Source organism: Carcharhinus amblyrhynchos, chromosome 19 (genome assembly GCF_965287045.1).
Source record: "Carcharhinus amblyrhynchos chromosome 19, sCarAmb.v2.hapA, whole genome shotgun sequence".
In the NCBI taxonomy this organism is placed as follows: domain Eukaryota; kingdom Metazoa; phylum Chordata; class Chondrichthyes; order Carcharhiniformes; family Carcharhinidae; genus Carcharhinus; species Carcharhinus amblyrhynchos.
In genome coordinates this window covers 19,358,880-19,386,509 of record NC_137342.1, presented here as the reverse complement: position 1 = coordinate 19,386,509, position 27,630 = coordinate 19,358,880, and the positions used below count along the sequence as shown (strand labels likewise).

Sequence of the window (27,630 nt, the reverse complement as noted above, 5' to 3'; positions counted from 1 at the left end):
TATTTCTAGAGTTATGGTTTACTGTATGGAAAAACTACAGCATTTGACCTTTCAATATAGTGGCCAACATAAACATTTGCAGGAAATCTTGGTTTGGAATTGCTTGGCTAAATCTTCATAACAGTAGTATAAATGGTCAATTGGAATTCTTTATTTGCACCCTGAGCACATCCAAGGTGATGGTTGCTAACATGGATTGAAGTGAGATCTACTGTAATTGAATTAAATGGGAGAAGTATTAACATGTCCTATAATCTTCCAATAAAGCAATATAATACTCACCTGATGAAAGCTCGTGACACCAAATAAACCTGTTGGACTTTAACCTGGTGATGTGACACTTCTTACTTAGTACTCAAATGATCAAAAGACAGGAATGCTCAATTTATTCCAGGTAGAAGGAAATTTTGATATCCCCCTTTTGAAATGATCTGAATGTTTAGCTGGTTATGACAATGAACACCCACATCACAGAAGGAATGTTTCAGGTGTCCAAAATGGATGGTGACACTAACAACTGAATCCCAAAACTATGTTGCAAAGAGTGGATTTTGTGGACAGAGCCACACCATTACACAGTAGCATTATATCCCAAATCTGTGATGGATTACCTATTGCATAGCACCACAATTAGAAAACCAAAGCACAATGAATCATAACATCCAATTCTTATCTGAAGAAACAATGCAACTTGGTTATATTTAAACATCTTTCAAGATTCTGTTCTACTGATCAGAATGCATCACTTAGCACAAGCTGTGTTAGCACACATCCTATGACTATGATGCATGTTAAAATTAAGTCGTGAAAACTAGAACGGCCACTTTTTGGGTGACGCATGTGAGAATAAGTGAAAAAGACCCACACACATGCACTTTGGACCAAGCGACTTTATTATCCATAAGACATGCCTATTTCCTTCACACCATAAAACCATGATCCAAAGTCATTATAAGTTGAATAAAAATCAATACTGAACAAACAATTCACAAATCTACTGAATTCAGCTTTGTACCCATCAACTGATCATATACTCCCACAAGTTTTCCACATTGTACTCAGACTATAAATGCTCTCTACTCATCCCTAACCATATGAATAACAAAACATAAGAGAACTTTGTGAGAGAATAACATTGTATTGATATGGCATCACACAGTAAAGCAAAAAAGTTTAAGAACAGAGTTGTGCATCTGAAAGTAAATGAGGTACATGGTAATGTTACTGAGCCCAGAAGGGAGCCTTTTGCTTGTGCAACCAGCTTGTGCATCTCAGCTGAGGCAGCACTGTACTACAGTGTGTCCAACCATATTTCTTTATAGCAACGAAGCCTTTAAGGTTCCCCAAAAACTGTAGTAGTGTGAGGTATTGTGAATATGAACCATTTTATTGTCCAGTAAACCTGAGGTAACTATGCTGTCTTTGCAGAATGTGACAAAAAGAAAATCATGAAACAATACTGGAAAAAACTGTACATGGGCACTTCCAGTAAATCAATGTACTCATTTTCCATTACCCACTACTTCAGGATTTTGAAACTTAAGCAGTAAAATAATATATTATAAAAATGTTTATAAAATAGCAGCACACTCAGTGAAACAATACAGCCAAGTACTGTTAATGTGAATAAGAATGAAAAAAATCATAGCTTTTCATAGCAGCGCAAAATAAAGATTCGTACTCCATTTTCTACCCTCATCAATCCAGGTCAGGCTGTGTCAATTCAGCAAAAATTTATTAACCCCCACCCCCGGAATACTTTCTTTAATCCCACCTTTCACAAATCCCTAGTTCAACATTTCAATCAATAACTTCATTTTGCAAATTTCTGACTGTTACAAAACATGTGCAAATAAACACCGCCCCAACTCTTTACCATCCATGCCCTAACGATGGAGCAGAAAAATTCAAGTAGACTGAAAACAATTTTTTTCAAATAACAACAAGTTGTGAACCATGGTATTTGCTGCTTCTTGCACCAGCAATGATTCTCATCCAAATGTCCAAGGCTCGGTACACCTGTGGCACACAAGATCCTTCTATGACACTGAAAATACATGAAGTTACTGAAGATTTGCGGAATGTTGCAACCCAAACTGGAATGTCTTCCATAAAAGTGTTGTTCCTTTTTCCAGCAACACCATAATTACATAAAACACCAGATACTGGGAAACAAAAACAAGTTCATTTCATAAACCATTCCATCCATCCCTTGGGAAATATATTCAAAGTGCTTTTCAAATGAAATGGTTTACAATAATGCTAACTGTGGGCCAATGTCTGCACATAAACAAAACATTTGGAAGTTTTTCTCTTTGACAAGCTTTATGCCTCTTTTCAAGTGGAAGGATACAGTTCAGTTTCTCTGCTTGTCAGTCACACAATAAGCTAGGTAATCACAGTTGAAATCTCTCTGCAAGATCAATAGTGATGACCAAAAGATCTACATCAATCTGGACAACCCTGTGTTATATCTTCTAATGCAGAGTTCTATGGCAGTGTAATCAGCTGACAGGCAGTTGAATCAGGAATTCCCTGGACGCATTCAAGTTTGGCCCACAGTTAGAGGAGCAGCTAACAATGCTGCTGTGTTTAGAATGAACCATTTCTGAAGAAGGAATTAGAAAGCGTTAGAGACATACATTGATGGAGGGTGAAGTTGGGCAGCAGAATTAGAAACAGATGATACAGTGAAGAGAGTAGCTATATACAAACACACACACAAAACTGGTAAAAGACAAAGACGTATGGGGAAAGGGAAGAGGAAGGAGGATGGGAAAGGGGGGGAGAGAGAAAGATGTATGGGAAAATATAGAGAGGGAGCAGTAAGATATTGAGGAGAGATGAGAGAGAGACATGGGGAAAAAGCCATACAGAACTAACGACAATAGGGAGAAGAGACATAGACACATGGTAAAGAAATGTATAAACCATCCAAGACACAAAGAAGTTAAAGTAGATTTAAATAGGAACCTTCCATACACATGCTAATTATTTAAGGCAAAACATATACCCACATTATAGCAAATCTGTGAATAACTGAACTTCATTGGAAGATGAAAGGGTCAATGTTATGGCAATTACATTCCTTCTACACTGAAGATGGTTCATTCACAAAGAGAAGACTATTTTCCAGCAACCCTCCCCAATCCCTCAGGCTATTGCTTTGCAATCTAAATTGAGCCACAAAAGTTCTTATATCTGAAGAGGGTGCATGCACCATAAAATAGAATAGTAAATATCTAAATCATTTGATCCCACATACACAGGCCTGCACTTAGCTAGCTATTTTATGCTTTTTAAGCATGTTCATCATTGATAATATAACAGCAATTATGCAAACAAATAAGGTGGGATTCCCTTCTGCAGAACACCATAGGCACCAGAGTTTTTAATATCAGTTTTGTTTTTCTAAAATAAGCTTTAGATAGTTTCTATGTGGGAGCATTTTTTAAAAAGGAAAAACAAAAATATTTCTCCCCAAAGGGAAGATCACACACAGCCTTTCCATTCCAGCAGCCTCACAGATTTACATTTCTCACATCTGTGGGAGTGCTGGCCGGGTCCAGTTCATCCACCCTCTTTGAAGGGTCCTGCTGCCGTTGGTGCTGCTGAATGTGTCTCAGGTTGCTGACCAGCAATGATTCAATCTGCTCCTGGCAAGCTTTCAGGCAATCCTAAAATAAAAAAATAAATCATGTCATAAACGTAACTTCTGAGGTGTTGATAAATAACATACTGTGGCATTTTTCAACCATTTTGCTCTAGATTGAAGGGAGATGTAATATATCCTGCAAATTATATTCTTTTGCCATTTTTCCTCAGTTCACAATCATTTTTGCTTGTTTAGCAACATCAATGGGCCGAATGGCTGCCTCCTGAACTGCAGGGCACCTGTGATTTCTATGATGATCTTTACTCTCTCTCTCAATCAGGGACTGTTCAAATAAACCACCTGTTTATGAAAGAAACATTACTGTCAGATAAACAGTGGAATTTAAAAACTCAATTCCAAGATAAAAAAGTTAAAGTAAATAAAAAATTAATGGAATGTCAAAATACAGAAGCAATGGCCAGGACAAAGTACAACAGATTCTCAGAAGCATTTTTCAACTGTGAATGATATCAATTGATATCAAAATCAATTACTTGCAGTCAACAGAGATTAAGATTTTGTAACCATAATTACAGATTACATGTAGACAGAGATAAAATGTACTAATTTATCAAATCCAATACTAACAAAACCTTATTAGCAATTTTAGTTTTTCCCCAGTTCTTTTTTCAAATTTGATTTACCAGAATATTGCATAACGTGCATTACTTTGTTTTCCAATAGACATCAAATTCAACTGTCTGACATTACTGATCATCTATACTGCATCTGTTGGAAAAACCAAGGTTTCTTAGTTCTTGTAGACCCCTTTTCTAGCCACTTACACATCCTTCTCTCCAGTCAACTCACTCATACTAAACAAAGTCAGACAAAGCCCTGGAGATTAAAGTTGGCCTCAGTAGGGATGTAAAACTGCAATTACCTTTTACTCAGCGGTCCAATATTTAGCTTCATTGACTGCAACAAAGCGGTATATCAGCCAAGTCATATAATGACCAATGGCAATTTCTATGTCACATCTTCATTCATGTTCTGATGGTGTAGGGTTCAGTGCAAACCCAACATTTTTTCCATCATCAAAACCACTTCTCATAACACTGCCCTCCTCTGCTCTAACCCTGGTGAACCCTTTATCCATATTTTTGTTAGCTCTAGATTCAATTGTTCTAATATCTTCCTAATCAATTTCCCATCCCCCAGAAATTCAAACGTTTCCAAAACTCATCTGTTTCTGTTGCACACTAGGTTTTGTTCATCTCGACCTCTGACTTTGTTGACATAGAATAGCTAAGTAAAATTATCCTCAACTTTACATCTCCTATTGCTTCACGGAGCAAGTCTAGCACTCAATCAGCAGCATCAGGAAGGACTCGGTGACAAGACCTAATAACGGAGAGCCTTCTCAAAAGGTGAATGCCAATCACGACTGCGGTTGACACTGAATGAAGCTATAAAACAGCAGGGAGCACTGAGGGCCAGTGCTAGCTTGGGCATGCGTTCCCTTGGCTACTCCAAATACCCTTCCTTGAGGTGTTAATGAATGCAGCATCAGACAGGAGAGATGTGCTGGGCCCAGCATCATGAAGAAACCCAAAAAAGAGAACAAGCAGACATGGATGGAGGCAGCTAGAAAGATTGGTGGCAGGTAAGTCATTGAGGATGTGGATACACTGCAGAAAGTGATTCTTCTGCAAAGGTGGGTGGCAAGCAACACCTAGGTCTTAAACCCTGTAGGGACCTGCATGCACGCAAATGGAGCAGACCCAGTACCTATGATTCTCACCAATATTGTTAGATCAAGTCACCGATTGTATCACTGCAGGGTTGGTAACCATCTCACATAATTCCCAATTGAGCAGACGGGGCAGGGACACACACACACGCAACATTTCTTGTAAATGTTGGGCTGGAATAGGTGAGGAAGCCCACTTAAATCTCTCTCTTCATCATGATTGAGGAGAAAGCACTAGTCCATGGAATTGTCTCATAAAGGTGGTGTGCCACAGCTAGCTGACCCTAATGGAAAAGGTAGATTGTGAGAGTGCTGTTAAGTCAGGCCATGGGCATTGGAGAGACAAGAGATGAAGAGCAGAGTTGTTTGATAGCTCAATCTTTAGGTGAAGAGCTCCTGCTCAAACAACCACTCTCATCCAAGGGGTTTGTTGTATTGAGGCTCTTGTTGAGCAACCAGAGTTCTCACTATCATTTTATAGTGCTTCCTATAGGTACAGTTTCAAAGGAGGAGCAGAACATACCATTCCAGTCATTCACTGCCAGCCTTCTCGGTAGGAAGAAATGTTGCAGGGCCAGAGTCACTCATTCCTCCACACCTTCCGGCAGGGAGGTACATTCATCTCAGCTGGGCCTCAGTCAAGGGACACAGATAGCCCCCTCACCTTATCCATCATTCCAACAAAAGAACCATTGAAGGCCCTGTGACAGAAGCTGTCCCAGAAATACATAGACACAGAGGGGTCCCTGAGGGCACCTCTGTCATGAGGATGAAAGTCACATACATGTCAGTTGCAAGCAAAGCCAATGGAATAGGAAGTTGTCAGCTCATCTTCAGCCACAAGGGGCAGCAAACCAGTAGAGGTTGATGGGAACAAAGGGCACCACATCAGATGCACTGTGTGTCACTCAGGTGATACTTTCTCGTTTGTACAGCAGTGAACTTATTCTTTAATAATTATTACATATGCCCACAATCAGACTTATTATTATTGTTCAATGTCGAAAAGGACGCATGTTAACGGTCATGGCTGGAAGCTGGGTATCTTGCAGCATCATGTACAGTGCAGCAGGAGCTTGTTGACAGCGGTGGATCATTCTCAATCTACTTGGGTGGCAATGAGATTATTCAGATGTGCATGCTTGTGGGATAATTTTTTATTCAAAAAGGAAGGCAAGTTAGAGAACAAATTCAAGTGTAACGTTGCTGATTAATGTAGTTGTGGCTGTGCCAGACCACCACCACCAATCGACAAGAGCCCAGAAACAGCCTCTGTGTTCCCTCCAATGCCAGGGCTTCTTTATATTGCCACATACTTTGGGCACTGGCATTGTTACCTGCAAGTGGATGACTCTTGGCCTGCACATCTGATGTCTTGGGTAATGCCATCTTCCCCTTTCATCCCTTCTAAGTGGTCTTAACTTCCTCGACCAGGAAGGTGCATCTATTGAAGCTCCTTCTCCCTACTCTGTCCAATGCCAGAGAAGCCTATTCCCGACTCCACTCCTTCACCTGTTGCTTGTTTGTTCACCAGAGATTCCTCTACCACCTCTAATGTCAGTACTGCCAGCAGCCTCCCATCCCTCACAAGATGACTGCCACTCAGTTCATAAATGCAAGCCTCTCATCACCAGTGACGGAAGCACTGTGCCACTGCTTGAGCAGCTGAGGATCAGTTAACAAATTCATCCATTATCCCTCCTAGCTCCCCAAAGTAATCTTAACACATGTATCCACTGATGTGTACCAGATCTGCTATTTCTGCTACACCTCTTGGTTGAAAAATCTCAGATTCTTCATGAGATCTACAACAAGCTCAGCAACCAGTTAATTAGAGCTGTACGAATTGCTAGTTCCCCTTCTCCCAATTAACTACTCTGCATTCCAAAGGTGTTGGGATCCAGTCACTCCATCTGACAACATAATTTTAAATGCGTGCCTCCATCTTAACTTGCTCTTTGTGGCTTTTGAAAATCCAGCCACTCTACGCTTTCTAAAAACGTTGCTAACATTATTTTAAACAAGGTTTTTTTTATAAGTTCTCCAAAATTTTCCATTATAATAAATACATATACAATTTGCAAGTTTACTGAACTATTCCATGATCTTAAATATAAACTTAACACCCACAATATTTGCTGCTTCTCGTTACATTATATACTCCAAAATGCAGGATATAGACAGCCTGGGTTGCAGCTTTTGTGTAAAACTCCAGTTACCCAATTGTTAGAGACTTTTTTTTAATGTCAGCATTCCCCAAGCACTGATTCAGCTTCAGTTTAGCTCCAGCACATAAGGCAGATTTTTCCATCTTGCACTTGGCTTGTAGGACCTGTGCACTGGGGCGGGGGGGCGCTTTGGATGAGCACGTTCAGGAACTGACACCACCAGATCTTCTAGGTGCAGCCCATTTCTAATTTGAATGGGGGGGGGGGGGGGGGGGTGCGAGTAAGAGAGCGGAGAGAAGAGACTGTGAATCTGGCACAGCTGCAGTTACAAATTAAAGGCAAACTGATTTATTTCTGCAACGAGAATAAAGGAGTCAGGAAATCACTGCAGTTACTGAAGAATAGTGCAACGTCTACACAGAACCTCTCCATTCACTGATGCAGCTGCTCCTTCTGAAATGGATGAAAGAAGAATTACCCTGCTTGGCGCTAAAGGGCTTCCTCCTCAGACAAGTTGTACAGACTGTATGCAAGTTAATAGAATACTGTGCTCCAAAGAACAGGGTGTAGGTGAAAAAGAAAAATTGCTAAGCCTACCAAATAGATGGGCATGCATGCACTAAATGTTACAGCTTAACCACCGCAAATTCAAAGCAACCAGACTGTATTTCAGTTTTTTTAATGTTCATACATACAGTAATGTCCAAAAGACATGGCAACACAATCACCAGGCTAAACAAAAAAATGTCTCAGTGGCAAACTGATGATACATTTTTTTCCCAAGATACTTGTCCAGCTGACCCTGAAGAAATCTAATACACTTTCCCTACAACCTCCCTTCATAACAAGTGTCATCAGCAGCTCACTTAGTGGCACACAGTCAGAACATTAGAGGATTCAAGTTTCCTTCCAGGACTGGAGTACAAAACTCCAGACGCACACTTCAATGGAGCAGTGAGGGATGCAACACTGTCAGAGATGCCATCTTTCAGATGAGACATTAAACCAAGATCCTGTCTGCCCTCTCAGGTGAGCATAAAAGGTCCCATGGTATTATTTGAAGAGGTACCTTTGATGCCCCTGCCAATATTTATCCCTCATTCAATAGTCACCTTCACATTGTTTATGGGAACATACTGTATGCAAATTAGTTGTCACAACACTGACTAAACTCAAATGGCTGCAAGGTGCTTTCAAAAGTCTTGAGCTGATGAAAGGCACAATATAAAGGCAAGGTTTGTTAAAAAACTTTATACCCATCCACATTAAACTTATCTGCCAACTGTCAGTCTTCCTCTGAAGATAGTCATATATACCCATCGCTGGCCCACATCTAGCCCAGAAAATTATCAGAATCTTACTCAGCAAAGTAAACTTTCCAACTGTAACTTAGTACTTGGACTCCTGGTGTACTAACGTGTGACAGTAACTTTACAGGACAATCATAATGCTCTGCTCCCTAGCTAGTACATGTGTGCATTCACACTCAAAACCGCTCACAACATATCTAATAGGTACAATGAACTGGTGGGTGAGTGGAAAGATCTTACTTAATGAACATCAAGTCCATCACACACAACTGCTTCCATTTCTAAAGTCCATTTAAGACATTTACAGTAATGCTATCACCACTGCATTGCTAAAGGGAAAATATTTACAAATGCATCAGAAACTATCCTCCTTGGAACCAAACAAATGGTATTTAACAGGTTAAGCTGAAGTATTAGCTAAAATAATGTTTGGAGGGATACTGAAATATTGTCGTGTAAAGTATTAAAGTGATGGTTATATATGGCCAAAAAGCTACTAACAAAGCTGGCAGTTAAATATTTGCAGTTAAGGGATGTTAAGGTACTTTCCCTTTGCATAGCATTTACAAAGCAAACGGCAGTCCTAAGATTTTTGATAAATGAATAAAACTGAATAAATTGTGGATTTGGATGATGACTCAGACATTTTTCTTTCTTGTATGAATCAGCTAGGATTGATTTTTTCCATGAGAAAGCATCCATTATTAATGGCTGTTAACAGCTTGTGAAAAGTAGCCGATCTACGCCACTGCTTCAAATTACTGGGATCAAAAGAACACAGGAAATCAGATTCTGGCAGTGGAACATGGTATTCTTCCCTAGCAACACTAAAACCTAGGAACCTATTATTTTTGTTAAATAAACTAGGAAGGGAACAAGAGGTGAAAGACAACTGCAAACTCCTATAAGTGGATGAGAGGGTTACTGAAGATTTTATGTAAATTATCAAGGAGGGTAACCGAAGGTTTTCGCACAAGGGAGAGCTGCATGCAGCTTTTTCCACAGACTGAGGAATTTGGACAGGAAGATTAAAACAGAAAAATTTTGACAAACATCCAGCTGGCTGAATACAAGATTGAACTCTCGTCTCGGAGGAGATCATGAGTCACCATGCTTCACAGTCAACCTTGTACCTTTCAAGGTGAAAGCCACTGATGCATCCAACAATTGTTTTTTTTAAAAAAGGTCAATATGCTTCATTAGTTAAAAATTGCTCTCTAGGGAAAAAATATTTTATTTCCATTACACAATTTACAGGGTGTAAAAAATGTTACAAGTCTTTTGACACTAAACGCCCAAGTTGCAACAGCATCATTAATGCCAATCTCCAATCCTGAAGTACACTTAGTACAAATTTTGTGACTAGAGTGTACTGAACAAACTATGGTTGTTTCAACACAAAAGTGTTAAAATTTACAACTACCTTTGGAAACAAACTCATTTCCCTCATTTTTAAGATCACTGGCAGAGTCACCTGCCACATTCTGCTTTCCACCGTGAATGGGATGTGATGGAACAGCGGTATTATTTTATGGAGCTGCATCACCCCACTGTTGCTCCACATGCAAAGCACTCAGATTGAGAAGTTGAATGAATGCTAATAGCTGCCAACTCAACCAAATACAAGTAGGAAACGATCTCATTCTTCCATTCATTTCAGTCAATCCTGGCTGCTGTTTTCTTGCATACTAAGTACAGTCTGCAAACAAACAAAGCAGGATGAGGGAGTAAGTCCTGTCATATGCTTCCAAAACCACAAGCATTAAGCAGCACAATGGGTGGATAAGCCTTCAGTTTGCCTGGCAAAGCATTACATGACCCCATGCTAAAGACCCTTCTACCTTGATGGAGTGATCGTGTACAGTGCACACAAGGTTTTCCTAGTATCAACAGCACTCAAATACAACTAGCTTATGTAGATTAAATAACTTCGCTTTACATGGGGCTGAATATTCACCTATGCAGGAGTGAGGAGGGCGTAAATGCTAAGATACAACAATCAGTAGCCACTGAAGTTCACGTGATCACAAGAGTCATAATTGCAGGTCACTGTCAGTTTGGGGAATCCACCTGCAGCACTCTCTCTGCCAGCCACCTCCTTACACTAAAAGACCCTTGCAATGATGAGCAGACGTTCTGCCCGATCAAGAGGACTTCACAAACTTCAGCCCATGACATATCCATATCCTAGTATAGTTTCTGGCTATTCCAATAGACTTCATTATAATTGATTCTACCAGAATTACCATTACCTTCAATCCCACATTGATTAGGGCTTCCATGCTCCTACGTGCTTGCAATATTACTTTGTGATTGCCCTTTTTTGTTGGGTTATCAACTGCAAGGGATCAGTTTGCATTTGTATTTATGGACATTAGAAACAAATTAAACATGTTTATGTTTAAGTTTATGTTTATGTGAAAGAAAAGGTTATTACTTTAGTTAGCTTCATGTTAAACAAAAATGCCCGCACGTCTGTGGGTTTTGGTTTCATTTCAAGGTTTATAATGTGAAAACAAACAGAGGCCCATACCGAAAGACAAGCACTTCTGACTCATTCGGAACCAGATATCTGAAAAGAAAGAGTCTCTCATAGAAACTATCAGCAGAGAGGCAGGAAAATAAGTAAGGGACAGAAAGCAAGTCCCAGAGGCTAACAAACAGATAGCTCCCTAGAAACCAGGGAACAAAAAAGTCCCAGGACCTCTGAAGTCTAAGGAACAAAGAACCAGAATCTAAACAAGGTATTTTACAGTAAAGTTAAACAAAGCGAAAGAGACAGGCTCCTAATTAAAGATAAAGATGAAAAGTACAAACCTAGTGAAGTTGTCTAGCAAGAAGCCAGACATCTGGAGTAATCTTAAGATTGGCAACACCTTAATACAGCCTGTAGAGAGGTGGTTCTCTATAGGTGTGACTGGGTACCTGAGAGATAAGTGTGGAAGTTTGAATGCACGTGGCAATAAAGGGCAGAGGAATATTGAAATCTTAGAAATGGATCCTTGGTGAAGACATCCAAGCGAAAGCACTGGTTGGGCGAAGAATCCAAAACTTTTTCCTCCCTACCACCCCCTCCCTCCAAAAATCAGATTACAGTGACATCAGCTGGCACAATGTGATAGGCATGGGGAGGAGAAATCCACAGAAGATGTATTGGGTGGCATCTGCCACTTGGTTTCAGAGTGTGGCGTGTCTGACCATAGGAGGCCTGTTGGTTTACATGGACTACGTACTGACGGAGAATCTTAGTACAAGATATATTTGGTAACTTGTGTTATCCTTAGCAAGGATTAACGGGATCACAGAACAGCCACTTTAAACAAAAGAATAAAACATTTCTTAAACATAAAAAAACTATAATCTTTTGTTTAAAGTGGCTGTTCTGTGATCCTGTTAATCCATGTTTCTAAACAAAGAAAAATGACAGTATTGAGCCAGGATTCCATTCTGGGATCTGACTATCAATAGCAACACCATCTGTGATTGCAATACAACCGATATCTAGCGTAACTTCACTAAAGTTGAAAAGCTTGACCTTGCTTATTCTCAAGGGAAAGATCCAACAGGTCCCAGGTTCAAGTCCCACTTGAAGGCTTGAAACAAAAATCAAGACTGGCACTCCAGAGCAGTACTGCATTGCTGGAGATGTTGTCATAGAATCCCTACAGTACAGAAGGAGGCAATTCAGCCCATTGAGTCTGTACTGAGCACATACCACCCAGGCCTATTCCTATAACCTAACATATTTACTCCACTAAGCCCTTAGACACTAGGATCAATTTGGCATGGCCAATCAGCCTGACTCACATCTTTGGGCCAAGGGAGGGAACCAGAGCACGCAGCGGAAGCCCATGCAGATGCAAGGAGAACATGCAGACTCCGAACAGAGTGACCCAAACTAGGAATTGAACCTGCGCTCCCTGTTGCTGAGACAGCAATGCTAACCACCGTGCCACCCGGTACATCTTTCAGATAAACATTAAACTAAAGGTGCCAGTTTGGTAAACATAAAATATCTCGTAATAATTTTGAACAACAGTACTCTGACCAACACTGATCCCGCAATCAGTATCACAAAGACAAATTTTCTGGTCCTTATTGCACATTTTTTCCCATACACTGATAAATTCCAACAGGAAGATTAAAACAGCTAATTATTTTGACAAAAGTCCAGCTGGCTGAATATAACATTGAACTCTGGAATGAGATCATGAGTCACCATTCTTCATAAATAAGTCTCTACCAACCTCGTACCTTTCAAGGTGAAAGTCACTGATGCAATTGTTACAGACAATAATTGATTTTATTTAGAAGGGTCAGCATGTCTCACTATTTAAAAATCACTATCTAGGCACAAATTAACTACTACATTTCTTACGCTGCAACAATGGCTACACTTTGAAAGTACTTCATTGGTCGTAAGCCACTTTTAGGATGTCCTGTGGCTGTGAAAAGCACCATATAAATAACAAGTCTTTCTTTCTACATATAAAGCAGTCTAAATTAACACAGTAAAATGTCCCAAACTGCTTAACAAGCGTAACACCAATAAAAAACCATTTGTGACGCCAAGCCATAGGAGAAATTAGTACAGATGACCAAAAGCTTGATCAAAGAGGTAGGGTTTTTAGAAGCATTCTAGAAAAGGAGAAAGAGGTAGCGGAGCTGGAGAGTATGCGAGACCAAGACCTAGGTGAAATGATTAAAATCAGACACATGCAGGAGGCCATGATCAGAAAAGTACAAAGATCTCAAAGACTTGTGGTGGAGGAGGATGCTGCACAGACAGGGACAAAAGAGGCCAGTGAAGGATTTGCAAAGAGGAGGATGATTTTAAAATAGAGGCACTGTTGCATGGGGAGCCAGTGAGGACCACTGTGCACATGGATGATGAGTAAATGGAACATGGAGTGTGCATAGATATGGACAGCAGGTTTTGGACCAGTTCAATTTTATATAGGGCAGAAGCTGCAAAGCCAATCAGGAGAGCATTAGAATAGTCAAATCTCAGAGATACAAAGGAATGGATGAGAATTTCAGTAGACTAGTTGGAGTCAAATGATTTTATAGAGGGAAATAGTATTAAATAAAAAGGTAAATGGAATCCCCATGTTTGAAATTAACTCCAGGACCTGGGCAGTGTTGGGCACAGATCAAGCTTATAAGATGCACAGGAATTTTAGCCGAAACTATTTTAAACAGTGGGTGGTTAACATATGGGGCAGACTATAAGAAAGGCAGAGGACATTAAAGAGCACAGAAATATTTAAGGCAGAATTGGATACATGAGGATTTCTAAAATATCCTTATTTATGAGGATTTCTTTTCCTGTGATCCTCAAAGTTCAATCTTGCGGACATTGTTGTAAGCAAAGAGAAAAACAATAGGGTGTGAAAAAGAAACTATTTGTCTAACTTTCTTTTTAGTTAAAATATTGGAGGTGGGAAAAAAAGCCTTTTTTCTGGTTGGGGTCATTGAAACTGAAGTCATGCAAGGAAATCTCCACAATTATAATATTGAGGCTGCCTCCTAATGGACATTATTAAATATCTCAGAACTCAAGGTTCATGCTGAAAAACATATAGCCATGACATTTAAAGGTGCGAAATTTAGATTCCCATACAATCGAGGAGTACACAGCATACTGTACCTCTACTTAATAACAACTGCCTCCTCCAGTGCTACTCTAAATCAGTGTTCTGTACCTTTCCTGGAACTTTCTGCTCAACATCACTACAAACTTTTCCCCTTTGGCTGTATCTGCAATGGTGCCTGCTTCAAGTGGGAGTGATGATGTCTGGTATGCAGGTGAGTCAGTACTTTTTGGTAGCATTTAGTTGACCACTGGGCTCAGGTTGATCTGTGAAAAGACCAGGTGGCTCATTAGCAGTATATAAGCACATTTACTTATTTAGATATCATTTCTCTTATATTATATACTTGTGTGAACAGACAGTGAACAAGAACAACTTAAATAAGTAAATACATGCTGCATACCAGGAGCTCAAATACTTTCATCTTTGTAGTTACAATGCCTTCCAGCTACCATCTCATGAACAATTAAAATTAGTCCCTTAAACCTGAAGCTGTTTGTAGTCACTTTGCACAATACCCAATGCACATTGAGCACTCCTTTTAAATGTTTGGGCATTCCTGCAATACTTATTTTTCCCATCAGGACACGAGCAATGTAATTTTCATAACCTTTCACTTTTAGTACCTTGCTTAATGTATTCTTGCTAATTACAGAATGGTTATGACAAAGGAAGCCATTTAGCCTCCTTATTATTGGGTAGCGCCGTTGTCTCAGTGCCAGGGACCAAGGGGTTCCAGCCTTGGATGGCTGTGTGGGGTTTGCATGTTCACCCTGTGTTTGCATGAGTTTCCTCCGGTTGCTCTGATTTTCTCCCACAGTCCAAAAGTGTGCAGGTTAGCTGGATTGGGCACGCTAAAATGCCCCTTGGTGTCCCAAGATGTGTAGGTTAGGATACTTATCAGGATATATGTATGGGTGTATGGAAATAGGGCAGGAAATGAGCTTGTGTAAGATGCTCTGTCACAGAGTTGTTGCAGACCTGATCAGCCATAAGGCCTCCTTCTGCACTGTACGGATTCAATAGATTCTATCATCCCCATGCCAGCTCTCCACAAGGGCAATTCAGCTGGTTCCTTTCCCCCTGACCCAGCAATTTTTCTACTTAAATGCTTATCCAATTCTCTTACGAAAGCCCAATACATCTACCTCCACCATATCCTAATGCAATATATTCCAAATCCTAATGCAATTCCCATTGCATAAAAAGGTTCTTACATCACCGCTGAGTCATCTTAAAATCACTTCTCTTGGGTTCAAGACCCTGGCAGCAATGGGAAGAATTTCTATCTACTCTGTTTAGATCCCTCATGATCTAGAATACTTCTATCAAATCTCACTCAACCTTCACTTCTCCAAGAAGAAGCACCACAGCCTTTCCAATCTTTCTACACAACTCAACTCCCTTGCCCCAGGAACAATTTTCAATGTTTTTCTGTATTCAACAGTCATCACATCCAACTCAAAGTATGGTGCCTAGAATTGGAGGCTGAGCCAGTGTTTTATAAAGGTTAATCATTATTTCCTTACTTTTGTAATCTACTGTCCCTAGTTATATAGTTCAGGATCTCCACATGCCTTTTTAACCACTTTCCCAACCTGCCCTTTCACACTCAATGATTTGTGCACATATACCCAAGTCCCTCTGCTCCTTCAGAATTGTGCTCTTCTGTTTATATTGCCTCTCCTTTGTTTCTTCAACAAGGATGTATTACTTCACATTTATCTATATTAATTTCATTTTCCACGAGTTCACACATTCCACCAACCAACATCCTCTTGAAGTCCATTGCTATCCATCTCAGCTTGGAAATACTGTGAACTGTATGTCATCTGCAAATGCTGAAATTGTGCTCTGCATACCCCAAGTCTGGATCCTGAAAATGCATCATGTAGCAGTCCAGTCATGAGTCAGTACACTTGTTTTTGTACTAACATCGTGTCAACTGACTTCCAACATGTGCTGTTAATTTAGGCCAATATTTGCACCTGATCTGGGTTGAAATTTGTTCCTATGTAGCTAATAGCTTTCATCAGTGGTATAAAAATCCCGTAAGCATGTACACTTGATTCACATTTTATGCTTCACAACTGTACGCTGAGTGTTGCTTTTGAACAGTACCCTCTATTTTGGGCAGGAAAATGCTAAATGTAGAGTAGCACATCTGGAAAGTAATATCATGCTAAAGCTATGGCTAGACTGCACAAGCCTACAGCATTACTCTGCCCTGCCAAAATATAGATATCATGTAAGCATCGAATTACTTACCAACTGATGGAACACAGCTGCATTTCTTTAAAATAACTAATTAGTAACAGCAAACAAGTTTTAAAAAATAGATCAATTAAAATAATGTCGAGACCTTGAATATAATAGTTTGATTTTACTTCTCCCCATTTCTCAATGGACTTTTCCACTGATGTAATAAGTTGAATCTCAGCCATCCTCTGTGCATTATCTTCCCCCTACACACTATCATCCAACTGAACAGTCCATATGAAAATCAGGAGTGCCACATCAATTTAAACATTTTCTGAAAACCTAAGTTGTAAAAATGATCCATGACTGTCAGAGCAGCAAAAGCCAGGTCTAAATTTCATATGTTCACAATCTACTCCAAATCCAAGGTTGTTAAAATCACCTTTCATGCACTCCAAATTTCTGGTAAGTACAATGACTGCATCATTCCATTCTTGCATTCCAAATGCACTATGACTAGCTAATCAACTGCACACACATCATGTGCCCTTAATCACAGTTAGTCATTGATAGAAGACCAAGCAACTAGAAGAGAAACCAAGTGATCATTAAGCACAACAGTATTGTTACCTCTGAACATGGACATTTACTTTCTTCTAAAACATTTTCAACTAGCACCTCAAACACTTGCCTTTTTATAAAATATACAATACACAAAAGGCAGTGGACAAATGCAAGGTTACTAAGCCACTATACCGACATTCATAGAACAGAAATGGGAACCCAGTAATCGCTCAAGGCGCAATTCTTTAAGAATCCATTGCTTTGCAAGGATGTTAAATTATCCAAGATGTATAACCCACCACAACACAAAGTAAAACCTCTCTCACCTCACCTTTGTCTTTTTTTCCCCATATTTATTCATTTTAACACATTAACTCAAAGGGTCTAAATCTCCAACTGCCCTAGAATGTAGGTTCCAGGAATATTACCACACTTGCACCTACAGTAATTTAACTGCATGTGGATTTTCAACAAAGATTGAACATAGTTTATAGACAAGATATTGGCTGCCAACCATCTGTCAATCCCTTCAAATAGTGTAACAGGATACTCACCACATCTGTGTGTGTGATCTTGGCCAGGAGATCTGTCAGGTTGTCACTTGAAAGAGAACTGTCGCCAATATCAAGCTGAAGTCCACATATTGCTGCCCCCACACTTCCAGTCGCAATCATTGATGGTGGATACATGGCAAATTTGAAGTCTGCAGGGTAAGATAAAACAGAGGTTTAAAAACTGTACACGTTCTCAAACAATGCTATGGTTTTCAAACCAATTTCGAGAATAACTTTCACCCTCACACAACCCTCCCGCCAAACTGATACATAATACCTCAGACTATATATAAGCAGATTGATTCAAAGATGACTCTTGCTAATCACAATACATTTAAGAATCAAAATATATGGCCCACTTTTCAATAAAATAATATCCCGGAAACACACTGATCATGAATGTCTGAATAAAGAGCCACAGTGCCCCTGCCAACCGGCACTGCTGTAGGTCTGCTTCCACGTGTGGTCACATGAACGCACTTCATTGCCCAATAACCTTGTAAGCTCCTTTAATGTTATTCACAATGCAAATGAGACAGCTAGCAAATGGCCAGAGGCCCAGAGTGACTAATGCCTAGCTTCCAAAAGACTTGCATAGCTTCTATCTCCACTCTTCCCTTCCTCCGTAACAAGCACCATAAACTTGGCTATCAAAGCTCCACATGTCCCCTCTTTGTTGTGCAACAGGCAGTGATTTGTATCAGTAGCTCCTATTTTTAGCATATTAATTAACTACTGCAACTGTTGAGGCAAGTGTCTCCAACGGGAGAGTGTGGCACCATTGTTTGAAACCATCTCCTCATCTTTGCTATTGAAAATCATGGAAATGACCTTCCTACTGATATGAATTCAAGCTGACATGCTCACAAAAGACTGGGGGGGGCAGGGCACCAATTTCACACATGCGGCTTGCCAGCTCACCCGACCAAGCTAGCAAGGGAGGCTTTTTTTTAAGAAAGAGAAAAAGGGTAGCATTATCGTGTGTTATGATTAGAAATGATTAATAATTGAACTACAACACTAACCAGACATTACAATATTTTAAGAGATTTTTTTCCTGAAATGTTAACGTGCAATAAATTCTCACTGTTATTCCTTCAGTGTAAACAAGAACTATGGAGAGTGCAGTTCAATGATACTTATTTTCCAAAACATAATTAAATACAAAATGCTATTCAGGTGTCACACGTGTAAATTTGCATTGTGTTAGAATTGGTAGAATGAAAGAAAATTGATCACTTGGAATGCACAGACACTCTCCTCATGACCAAGACATTTTTGGACAAGAATCAGAATGCCTGCAATCTGAGCAATCTATACAAAGAATAAAGACATGACATTGCATTCTGGGTTCTGAAAGGCAGCCGGATGAAAAATTCAACCCTGCACAACCTCATCCACTAATTTTAAAGCTTATTTATTAATGTCACAAGTAGGCTTACATTTACACTACAAGGAAGTTACTGTGAAAATCCCCTGATCGCCACACTCTGGTGCCTGTTCGGGTACACTGAGGGAGAATTTAGCATGGCCGTTGCATCTAACTAGCATGTCTTTCAGACTGTGGGAATAAAATGGAGCACCCAGTGGAAACCCACGAAGAAGGAGAATGTGCAGATTCCGCACAGACAGTGACCCAAGCCAAATCGAACCAGGTCCCTGGTGCTGTGAGGCAGCCGTGCTCACCACTGTGCCATCATGCCACCCTATTGGCAACAATTAGGTTTTATGTTCTTAACTGTACCAGCAAAATAATACGGTGTGCAGTAAATGTTTCTTTAAAGCATGTTATCTGAATTGAGAGCAATGCCTCAGGAAATCCATATCAAAAGAAGCCATTCAGCCACACACTTCATCAGATGTAAAATGACTTACATTATTTGGTACTTCTCAGTCAACATTTATCTATACAACTACTTCAACAAGTAATTCCTTGAAAGAACGGGAGACACTCGAGGCACTGAGGAGTTATGAAGGCAGTTAGCAAATAGAAGTAAACTGTTCTTCAAAAAGACAGGCCAGTTTAAACACAGCTCTCTTTAAGACTAGAATTGGATTAAATGATTCAACAGTCCTTCCACTATAAGTTAGTGCTTACCCAATTTAATTTTGAACAAAGCTAATGGAGGGTATAAAGAAAAATGTAAAGCACAGCTCTTAGTGTACCATTTCCTATCTATAATGTTTCACCATCACACTTCAAGTCTGATACCAGAAAAGAAAGACACATCTTAGCTGAGACATTAGCCTAAATTTCAATGATCTCTATTTGATCTGACTAATCAAGTTATTAAAAATGTAACATTTGAATGCCCGCAGAAGATAAATCATGACATACAAGTTAATAAGAACATCTCTTGCCCACTGGATTCTGGTTTTGAAGATCAGCTCAGAACAAATTATACTCAAATTGTGTCTGAGGCTGCACTTTGTTTGGAACAGAAACGTTCCCTTTATATTGCATCACCGCACAGCTTCTTTACATATTACACTTATGAGTGGGGTTCTTTATTCATGTGACATCTTTAGATCTCTTTTTTGCATACTAGATTGTGTTTTTTTAAGAAGCAAATAAAAAAGATTCCATCCATATCTCTCCATGTAACAATTTTAAACATTCACTCTATATTAAATTTTAATGTACTAAAACATATGTCATCAAAAGTAGCTCATCTTGAAATACTAAATTAACATAGAGGCAGGGGCCAAATATTTGTGGTTCTATTTCCAGGACTAGGCAATGCACAGGTTCACAAAGACATTAATGCTAGCATTAGCACACTGCGTGCTCAGTAGGCATTAGAATGGAGAATGTGGCGTTGATTGACACTTGCAGGAGAAGCCAATTAAATCTTGCTACAGCTTCAATAGAAAGTTGAAGTTGGTCCCTTTATAAGATGGGAGAAATCCACATTCAAGCTTTCCAGACCATGGACTCTGCCTGAAACACACAAGTGATGTTTTCATGCACCACGCTTCCAATGGTGGCACTACTATTCCCTATCCTTATGTAACTTTGAAGAGCTGGTGTCACTAGATTACACTGCATTTCCTGCCCCTCATAACAATGATGTTTCCACGTCCACCCATGCCACAATAAATGTTAACTATATAAACAAAATGCTGTGCAGTAGTTAAGGGTAAAAACCAAAAGAAATTCATGTATTCCTAGTAGACCCAACATGAAATATTCAACCAATGCAGAACAACAATTAAAGAATGTCATCCAATACAAGTAAAACTGTTATTGAAATCAGAGGAAATTATGAGCTTTTTCCAAGTCAGCCCTAAAATTCAGCATTCGTTTCTGACCAACAAAACACCAATAGAGACAGAAGATTATGTCTATCGTCAATAGTCTGAGTGAGGAAAGACTTCTGCAAATAATCTTATAGAGGCAGATGCTATACATGATGAGAACAGGCAAGCTAACCTTGAAGTATTACTTCAAATCAAACTGCAATAGGACACGCACACAAGTTGAAAAATAAAAAGGCAAATTTAAGAATATTAGAAGATTCTTCTTCAATGGGGCAACACATGGAACAGATTTCCAGAATTGAACAAAGTAGCAAAAATCGAAACATTCAAGAAACAATTGGATTCTGCAAATGCAAGGGCTTGGGGGAAGTGGAAAGGAGTCACAGTAGATTGGTGCTGGATAGATGACTCAAGGTTGTTTGAATGGCTTTTCCCAACTGTAATTATGTTCTAATCCTGTAAAAACACAAAACCCATTAACTATGTCAACCAAACCAAGAGTAATATACAGTACTGATATTTTAGACTGGCAACCTGCTTAATGTATTAGGCCCCTCTTCCATTCCAACTGCAATGTTTACAGATACTAAGCACTGCATTCTGATGTGGTTGCTATATTCACCAGAAAGCACTCAGCATTGAGTAGCTGAATTTGATATTTTAAATTTGATCTATCAGCTTATAGCACAAATTTTGTGCCAGAGAACATGGAATGGATTCTAGCCTTGAGTAATCTGTCCATAATGTAAAACCTTTCCTGGACTCCATTCTTCCAACCAAAGATTGCAGCTCAGAATTAATGCGTAAATACTGGCCTGGTATGACACCACTCTGCTACTGAACTGTCCTTTACTTCTCCAACTTGGGGGGAGCAGAATTACACCTTTAACGCCACAAACTTATCTTTGCTCTGAAGGTGAAATAGATTCAAAGTGTGCATCGAGGTAACAATTACAGATTTGCATTCTGCTCAGAATTACCTTAGCACTTCCATTGTGAACTAGTAGTGCAGACTTGAGTGTCAACACAAAAACATTACAAGTAGTCAAAATAGTTAAAAGGGAACTAAAAAATCCAACTTTCAAATTTCATGTTGAAATGGAAAGAATATGCTCCAAATACTGCAATTAATGAGATATCAGTCTCAAAAGAAACTGCTTTCCTGTACAGATACCTACACTGCCATCAAATATCAAACAACTGTTTCATCGATCTATTGTTTATCATTTATTTCACATTCATTGGCAGTTAGATGGTGTATGGGAGAGGATTTTAATTTTCTGCAGAAGAACAAACCAGATGGTCCAAATACCCTCCTTTGTCTACACACATCTTTTGTGGGATTTAATAGTGTAACAATACAAGTTTTTTTTAATCTCAAGTTTCTCAGTATCTTCAAACAATAACTGACAGGTGGCTTTAAAATGGTAAATTATAAATGTTAAATCCCTGAACAGGGACCCAACTTGTTTAAGCAGGTCACTCTACACATCCCCTATTGTTTAGATATTGCAGTGGTCTTTGAATTTTGCTTAGTGCACTATACAAAACAAAAGCCATGGTGCTGCTTTCTAGAGGGTTCTCAGCTAGCTTTGGAATATTATCAAATTGGCAATTTTTTTTTGGAAGAGTTAAAACACTTAAATTCCAGCCCCTTGTATTACTAATGGTAAAATGGTCCAAGTTGATTAAAGATATTTCCTCATAAAATTACTATATAATCAGCCAATAAACTTTAATTGCATGCAACATGCAGTGCTCCACCAACCAGCACCAAACAAAACTGATCAGAGTGGACATGAACATACTGGAAATAAATTTCAAAATATATTAGTATGCCTGTCAATCTCCCATGACATCGGCCACAAGGAGTCAAAATCAAGTATATTCTTCAAGTAAGGCAGATACAGGGAAAAGAACCAGGGCATGCAGACATAATGGAGCCCAAATGTTAATATTTTCATATTGTCCCTATTTGTAGGTTTTGTTAATGAACTCCTATGTCTACACTTCTAATATAAATTGGCCATGTCAACCTGTTGCAATGCGGTCACAGTCTTCCTCTGATGGGGGGCACTACAGCTCCTTCATTAATAAGGTTGTATAAAAGCACAGTGTGACAAGTTTCCATTATAAAGGAAAACATAAGAATTTGGAATGGGAGAAGTTCACAGGAAGGACAAAGTGACAAGATTTTTCAAAGATTAACGACAAAAAGCAACAATAAAAATTTTCATTACTTGTGAAAAGGATTCTCAAGCAAATAATGATGTGTGGCAAAATAGAAAATAAAATTGCGGATACTGGAAATCCCAATTAAAAAAAGATGCTAGAATACCTAGTGGCAGCATCTGTAGAGACAGAAATTGAGATAGCCTTTCAGGTCTATGATCTTTCACCAATTATGGTACCCATACATATTGTGCCCAATTTCATATAAACCAAAACAATATTGCAGAAGCAACAGAATCAACATATGTGTCACAAACTTTCCTCTACATATTCAAAGTACAATCAAAGACAACTCAAGGTTCAGTCTGGTTTACTATGGCAATCAAATGCAAACGTCTTCCACCAACATAGAACCCTTATAGTGCAGAAGCAAACCATTTGGCCCACTGAGTCTGCACCAGCTCTTCAAAAGAGCATCTTACCTAGGCCTACCCCTCCACCCTCTCTATAACCCTGTACATTTGCCATGGATAATCCACCTAATCTACACATCTTTGGACACTAAGGGGCAATTTAGCATAGTCGATCCATCTAACCTGAACATCTTTGGACATATCCTAATCATATACATAAAGCACTACCTGTTGGGGACACTAGATCCCTCATACCTGTGGCACAAAGGGCAATGAAGGTCTGTGTATGCTTTCGGATCAAGTGCAGCTTATCTTTAGGAAGAGAAAACTTCTTCAGGATGTGTTCAATGAAGTCATGTGGCGTCACTGCTGCAAGGTTCCACTTCAACTTTCCCAAAACTACCAACTCCCACTCCTAACACAGAGATAAAAAGGTCAAATGCATCACAGAAAGGCACCAACAGACAGGAGAAAATAAATTATACCAGAAAGTATTTAAGAAGAGAGTTCATTTCAAACAAGAATCCCATCGTATAGTAGGATCTCAACTGACACATTCAGGTGGAGTCTTGAATATTTACCTCCAGAGGGTGCTATAGACTCAAATTTGTACTATTCACTTCACTTAGCGGGGATAGACCAAGTCAGTGCAATTTTAAATGCATACCACCCTTTTCAACAATACACTTCAAATATTGAACTCAAGCCTGGTTAAAATCCAGTAAGCAAAGATAACAAAAATTGCCCAAATTATCTTGTTGCAAGGAAATGGAGCACACCTGTTTAGTTTTCTTCATTTTCACATTTTAATTTGCGCCCTCTAGATTGTGGACATTTTAGTAGTAAGAGTTTTACTCATATTTGCAAATGAAGAAAGTAGTAATTCAAGATTTCCTGCCCCCCCCACCCCAAAAAAAAGTGTTAAAGAACAAAAGCTAACTTCTGTTAACAGGAGTTAAAGAACAGAATGTCATATTATAAAATACATGAACATTCACAATTATGAGTATAGTTTACAATCCGAATGGGTCTTCCTAGCTGAACACCAAGATTTCCTAGAAATTGCAAACCTTAAAAGTAATTTTACACTTTGGTTGGAAGTTTATTTTGATAATAGCCAAGTATAGATAGGCCTCAGTGCTAATCTACAAAATAGAAATTTTTGCATAGATAACCGCAGATTGTGAAATTACCAGAAGTTCACGTGGTCTGATAGAGTTGTCAGTGTAAATGCAAAGCTTTTCCGCCGTCAGAGGAATAGTCTCTTTGAACTTGGATGCAAGGAACATACAGACTGCTCCGAGCAGCTGCAGATGGCATTTGGTAGTTGGTACAATTGATAAGAATCTGTCCAGGTAATTCATTGCCAAAGGAAAGACTTCCTCCTCACACTTCTGCTCCTCGCAGACCTATGGGGGGAAAATGGCTAAAAATGAGGAATAACAAGGTCATAGAAAGTACTGCTGGTGGAGAGAGAGGCCCTGGCACCAACCCTGATCTGTCACATGCCTCTGATTCAGTCAACAAGAAATGAATTAAAGTCACAATCACAGCACCAAAATGCTTAGAGACAACTGACTCCAGTCTTGACTGTCAATTTCCAAACAATGCTTAAAAATACATCGTAAAAAGTCTGACAACACCAGATTTTAGTCCAACCGATTTATTTGATAATAGACTCACAAGCTTTCGGGGTTAGTCCCTTCGTCAGGTGAATGGAGAGTTCTGGCCTCAGACAAAGCTTGAGAGTCTATTATCAAATAAATCGGTTGGACTAAAACCTGGTGTTTTCAGACTTTTTACTGTGTTTACGCCAGTCCAACGCCGGCATACCCACATCATAAAAATACATCCACACAGTCTAACACAACACCCAACAAGATGCCGCACTCTCACTCTCCAATCACACTTACAGCCCACCCACCTTCAACTCTCACAACTGCCCTGTCCAAAGAGCCTAATCGAGGCCTTCTCCCTCAGCCAATCTCAGACTCACTGACAGCTGCCTCATCCCCACTCTCATTCCGTCCGGACTGCTGCGCTCAAACAGACAACGTTGAAGTCTATGAGCCAGCCAGAAAAGACAGCAGCACCCAGCTGCTCTGATAATCGTTGCCACCCACTGATTCCACAATACCAGGTTGACTGGTACGGGGGCCGGGGGGGGGGGGGGGGGGGGGGGTCTGTGATTCCCTTCCCCCATCATATCCCAAAACACCAGCCCAGACCCACAGCCAAAGAGAGAAAATGGAGATATTGGGAAGGGTGGTGGGGGGAGGTGGGGGGTGGTGGGGGGAGGAGAGGTGCCAGAAAAGGGGGTGGGGTGGGAGGAGAAGGGGTACCAGAACGGAAGGGGGGGGTACCAGAAAGGAGGGGAGGGGGGTACCAGAGAGGAGTGGGGGGGGAGGGGTACCAGAAAGGAGGGGGGGAGGGGTACCAGAAAGGAGGGAGGGTGGGGGAAGAAGGGGTACCAGAAAAGGGGGGGGGGGGAGTGGGGGAAGAAGGGGTACCAGAAAAGGGGGGGGGGAGTGGGGGAAGAAGGGGTACCAGAAAAGGGGGGGGGGAGTGGGGGAAGAAGGGGTACCAGAAAAGGGGGGGGGGGTGGGGGAAGAAGGGGTACCAGAAAAGGGGGGGGGGTGGGGGAAGAAGGGGTACCAGAAAAGGGGGGGGGTGGGGGAAGAAGGGGTACCAGAAAAGGGGGGGGGGGGGGAAAGAAGGGGTACCAGAAAAGGGGGGGGGGAAAGAAGGGGTACCAGAAAAGGGGGGGGAGAAGGGGTACCAGAAAAGGGGGGGGGGAGAAGGGGTACCAGAAAAGGGGGGGGGGGGAGAAGGGGTACCAGAAAAGGGGGGGGGGAGAAGGGGTACCAGAAAAGGGGGGGGGGGAGAAGGGGTACCAGAAAAGGGGGGGGGGGAGAAGGGGTACCAGAAAAGGGGGGGGGGGGAGAAGGGGTACCAGAAAAGGGGGGGGGGGGAGAAGGGGTACCAGAAAAGGGGGGGGAGAAGGGGTACCAGAAAAGGGGGGGGGGGAGAAGGGGTACCAGAAAAGGGGGGGGGGGAGAAGGGGTACCAGAAAAGGGGGGGGGGAGGGGTACCAGAAAAGGGGGGGGGAGAAGGGGTACCAGAAAAGGGGAGGTGATGGGGGGAGAAGGGGTACCAGAAAAGGGGGGGGCTGGGGGGAGAAGGGGTACCAGAAAAGGGGGGGGGATGGGGGGAGAAGGGGTACCAGAAAAGGGGGGGATGGGGGGAGAAGGGGTACCAGAAAAGGGGGGGGGGATGGGGGGAGAAGGGGTACCAGAAAGGGAGGGGGCGGGGAATGGGGGGACAGATGGGGGTAACCGGGCAGCTGCCCCCGAATACGAACCTCCAGCATCCAGGTGGCCACCATCCTCCGCATGAAGGGTTGGATGTCCTGCTGGAGGCACTTGAAGTAGGAGCAGGCCGGCAGGCAGCGCTCCTCCAGCGCCAACAGGTTGTGCAGCACCCGCTCATCGTGCAGCAGCCGGGGGTCGGGCAGCGCCCTCCTCACGGTCTTCAGCTCACAGCACAGCAGCTCCATGGCGGCTGCAGGCGGGTAGAGCTGGGGGCGGGGGGCCCGGGGAGAGGGGGGCAAGCTGGTGTGGACGCTCCGCTGCCGCCTCTCCTCTCCCGGCCGGCCGGGCCTGTCCCTGTCCTGGCCTAACCTCCCTCAGGCGCTGCTGCGGGACGCGCTGACGCAGGGAGCGGGCAGCCGCTGGCGGTGTGCAGCGGCAGCGGCGGCGGCGGGGCGGGCGCAGAGAGCGCGCACATCCGACACTGGCAGGGGGAAGCGGGGAGGCCGGCGGCAGGGGAGGGCGGCCATGCACATCGGGCCGCTCATTAAAGGCCTCGGACAGGACGGCAGTGCGGGGCCCCGGCACCGGTCATCTCTAGGGAGGGAGGGAGGAGGGGAGGGGGGGGGGAAGGAAGGAGGAGCCGCGGTGACCGAGAGGGACAAGAGCTGGGACCGGGACTGAGAGTGAATCTGTGAGTTCAATGGAGATTAAAGCCCGAGCCCGCCTCCCCACTGCC

At 41.4% G+C, this 27,630-nt stretch overlaps 1 protein-coding gene across 1 annotated transcript; it reads right to left on the bottom strand.

The window, feature by feature from the left end:
• Positions 1-872: 872 nt before the first annotated feature.
• Positions 873-27,630, bottom strand: ccnd2a (cyclin D2, a). Its single transcript, XM_080207347.1, is given in 7 exon segments — positions 873-2,114; positions 2,117-2,165; positions 3,534-3,677; positions 17,738-17,886; positions 23,839-23,998; positions 24,777-24,992; positions 26,945-27,630. Coding segments are annotated over 7 exon segments (1,095 nt in total). The 5' UTR covers positions 27,140-27,630; the 3' UTR covers positions 873-1,932.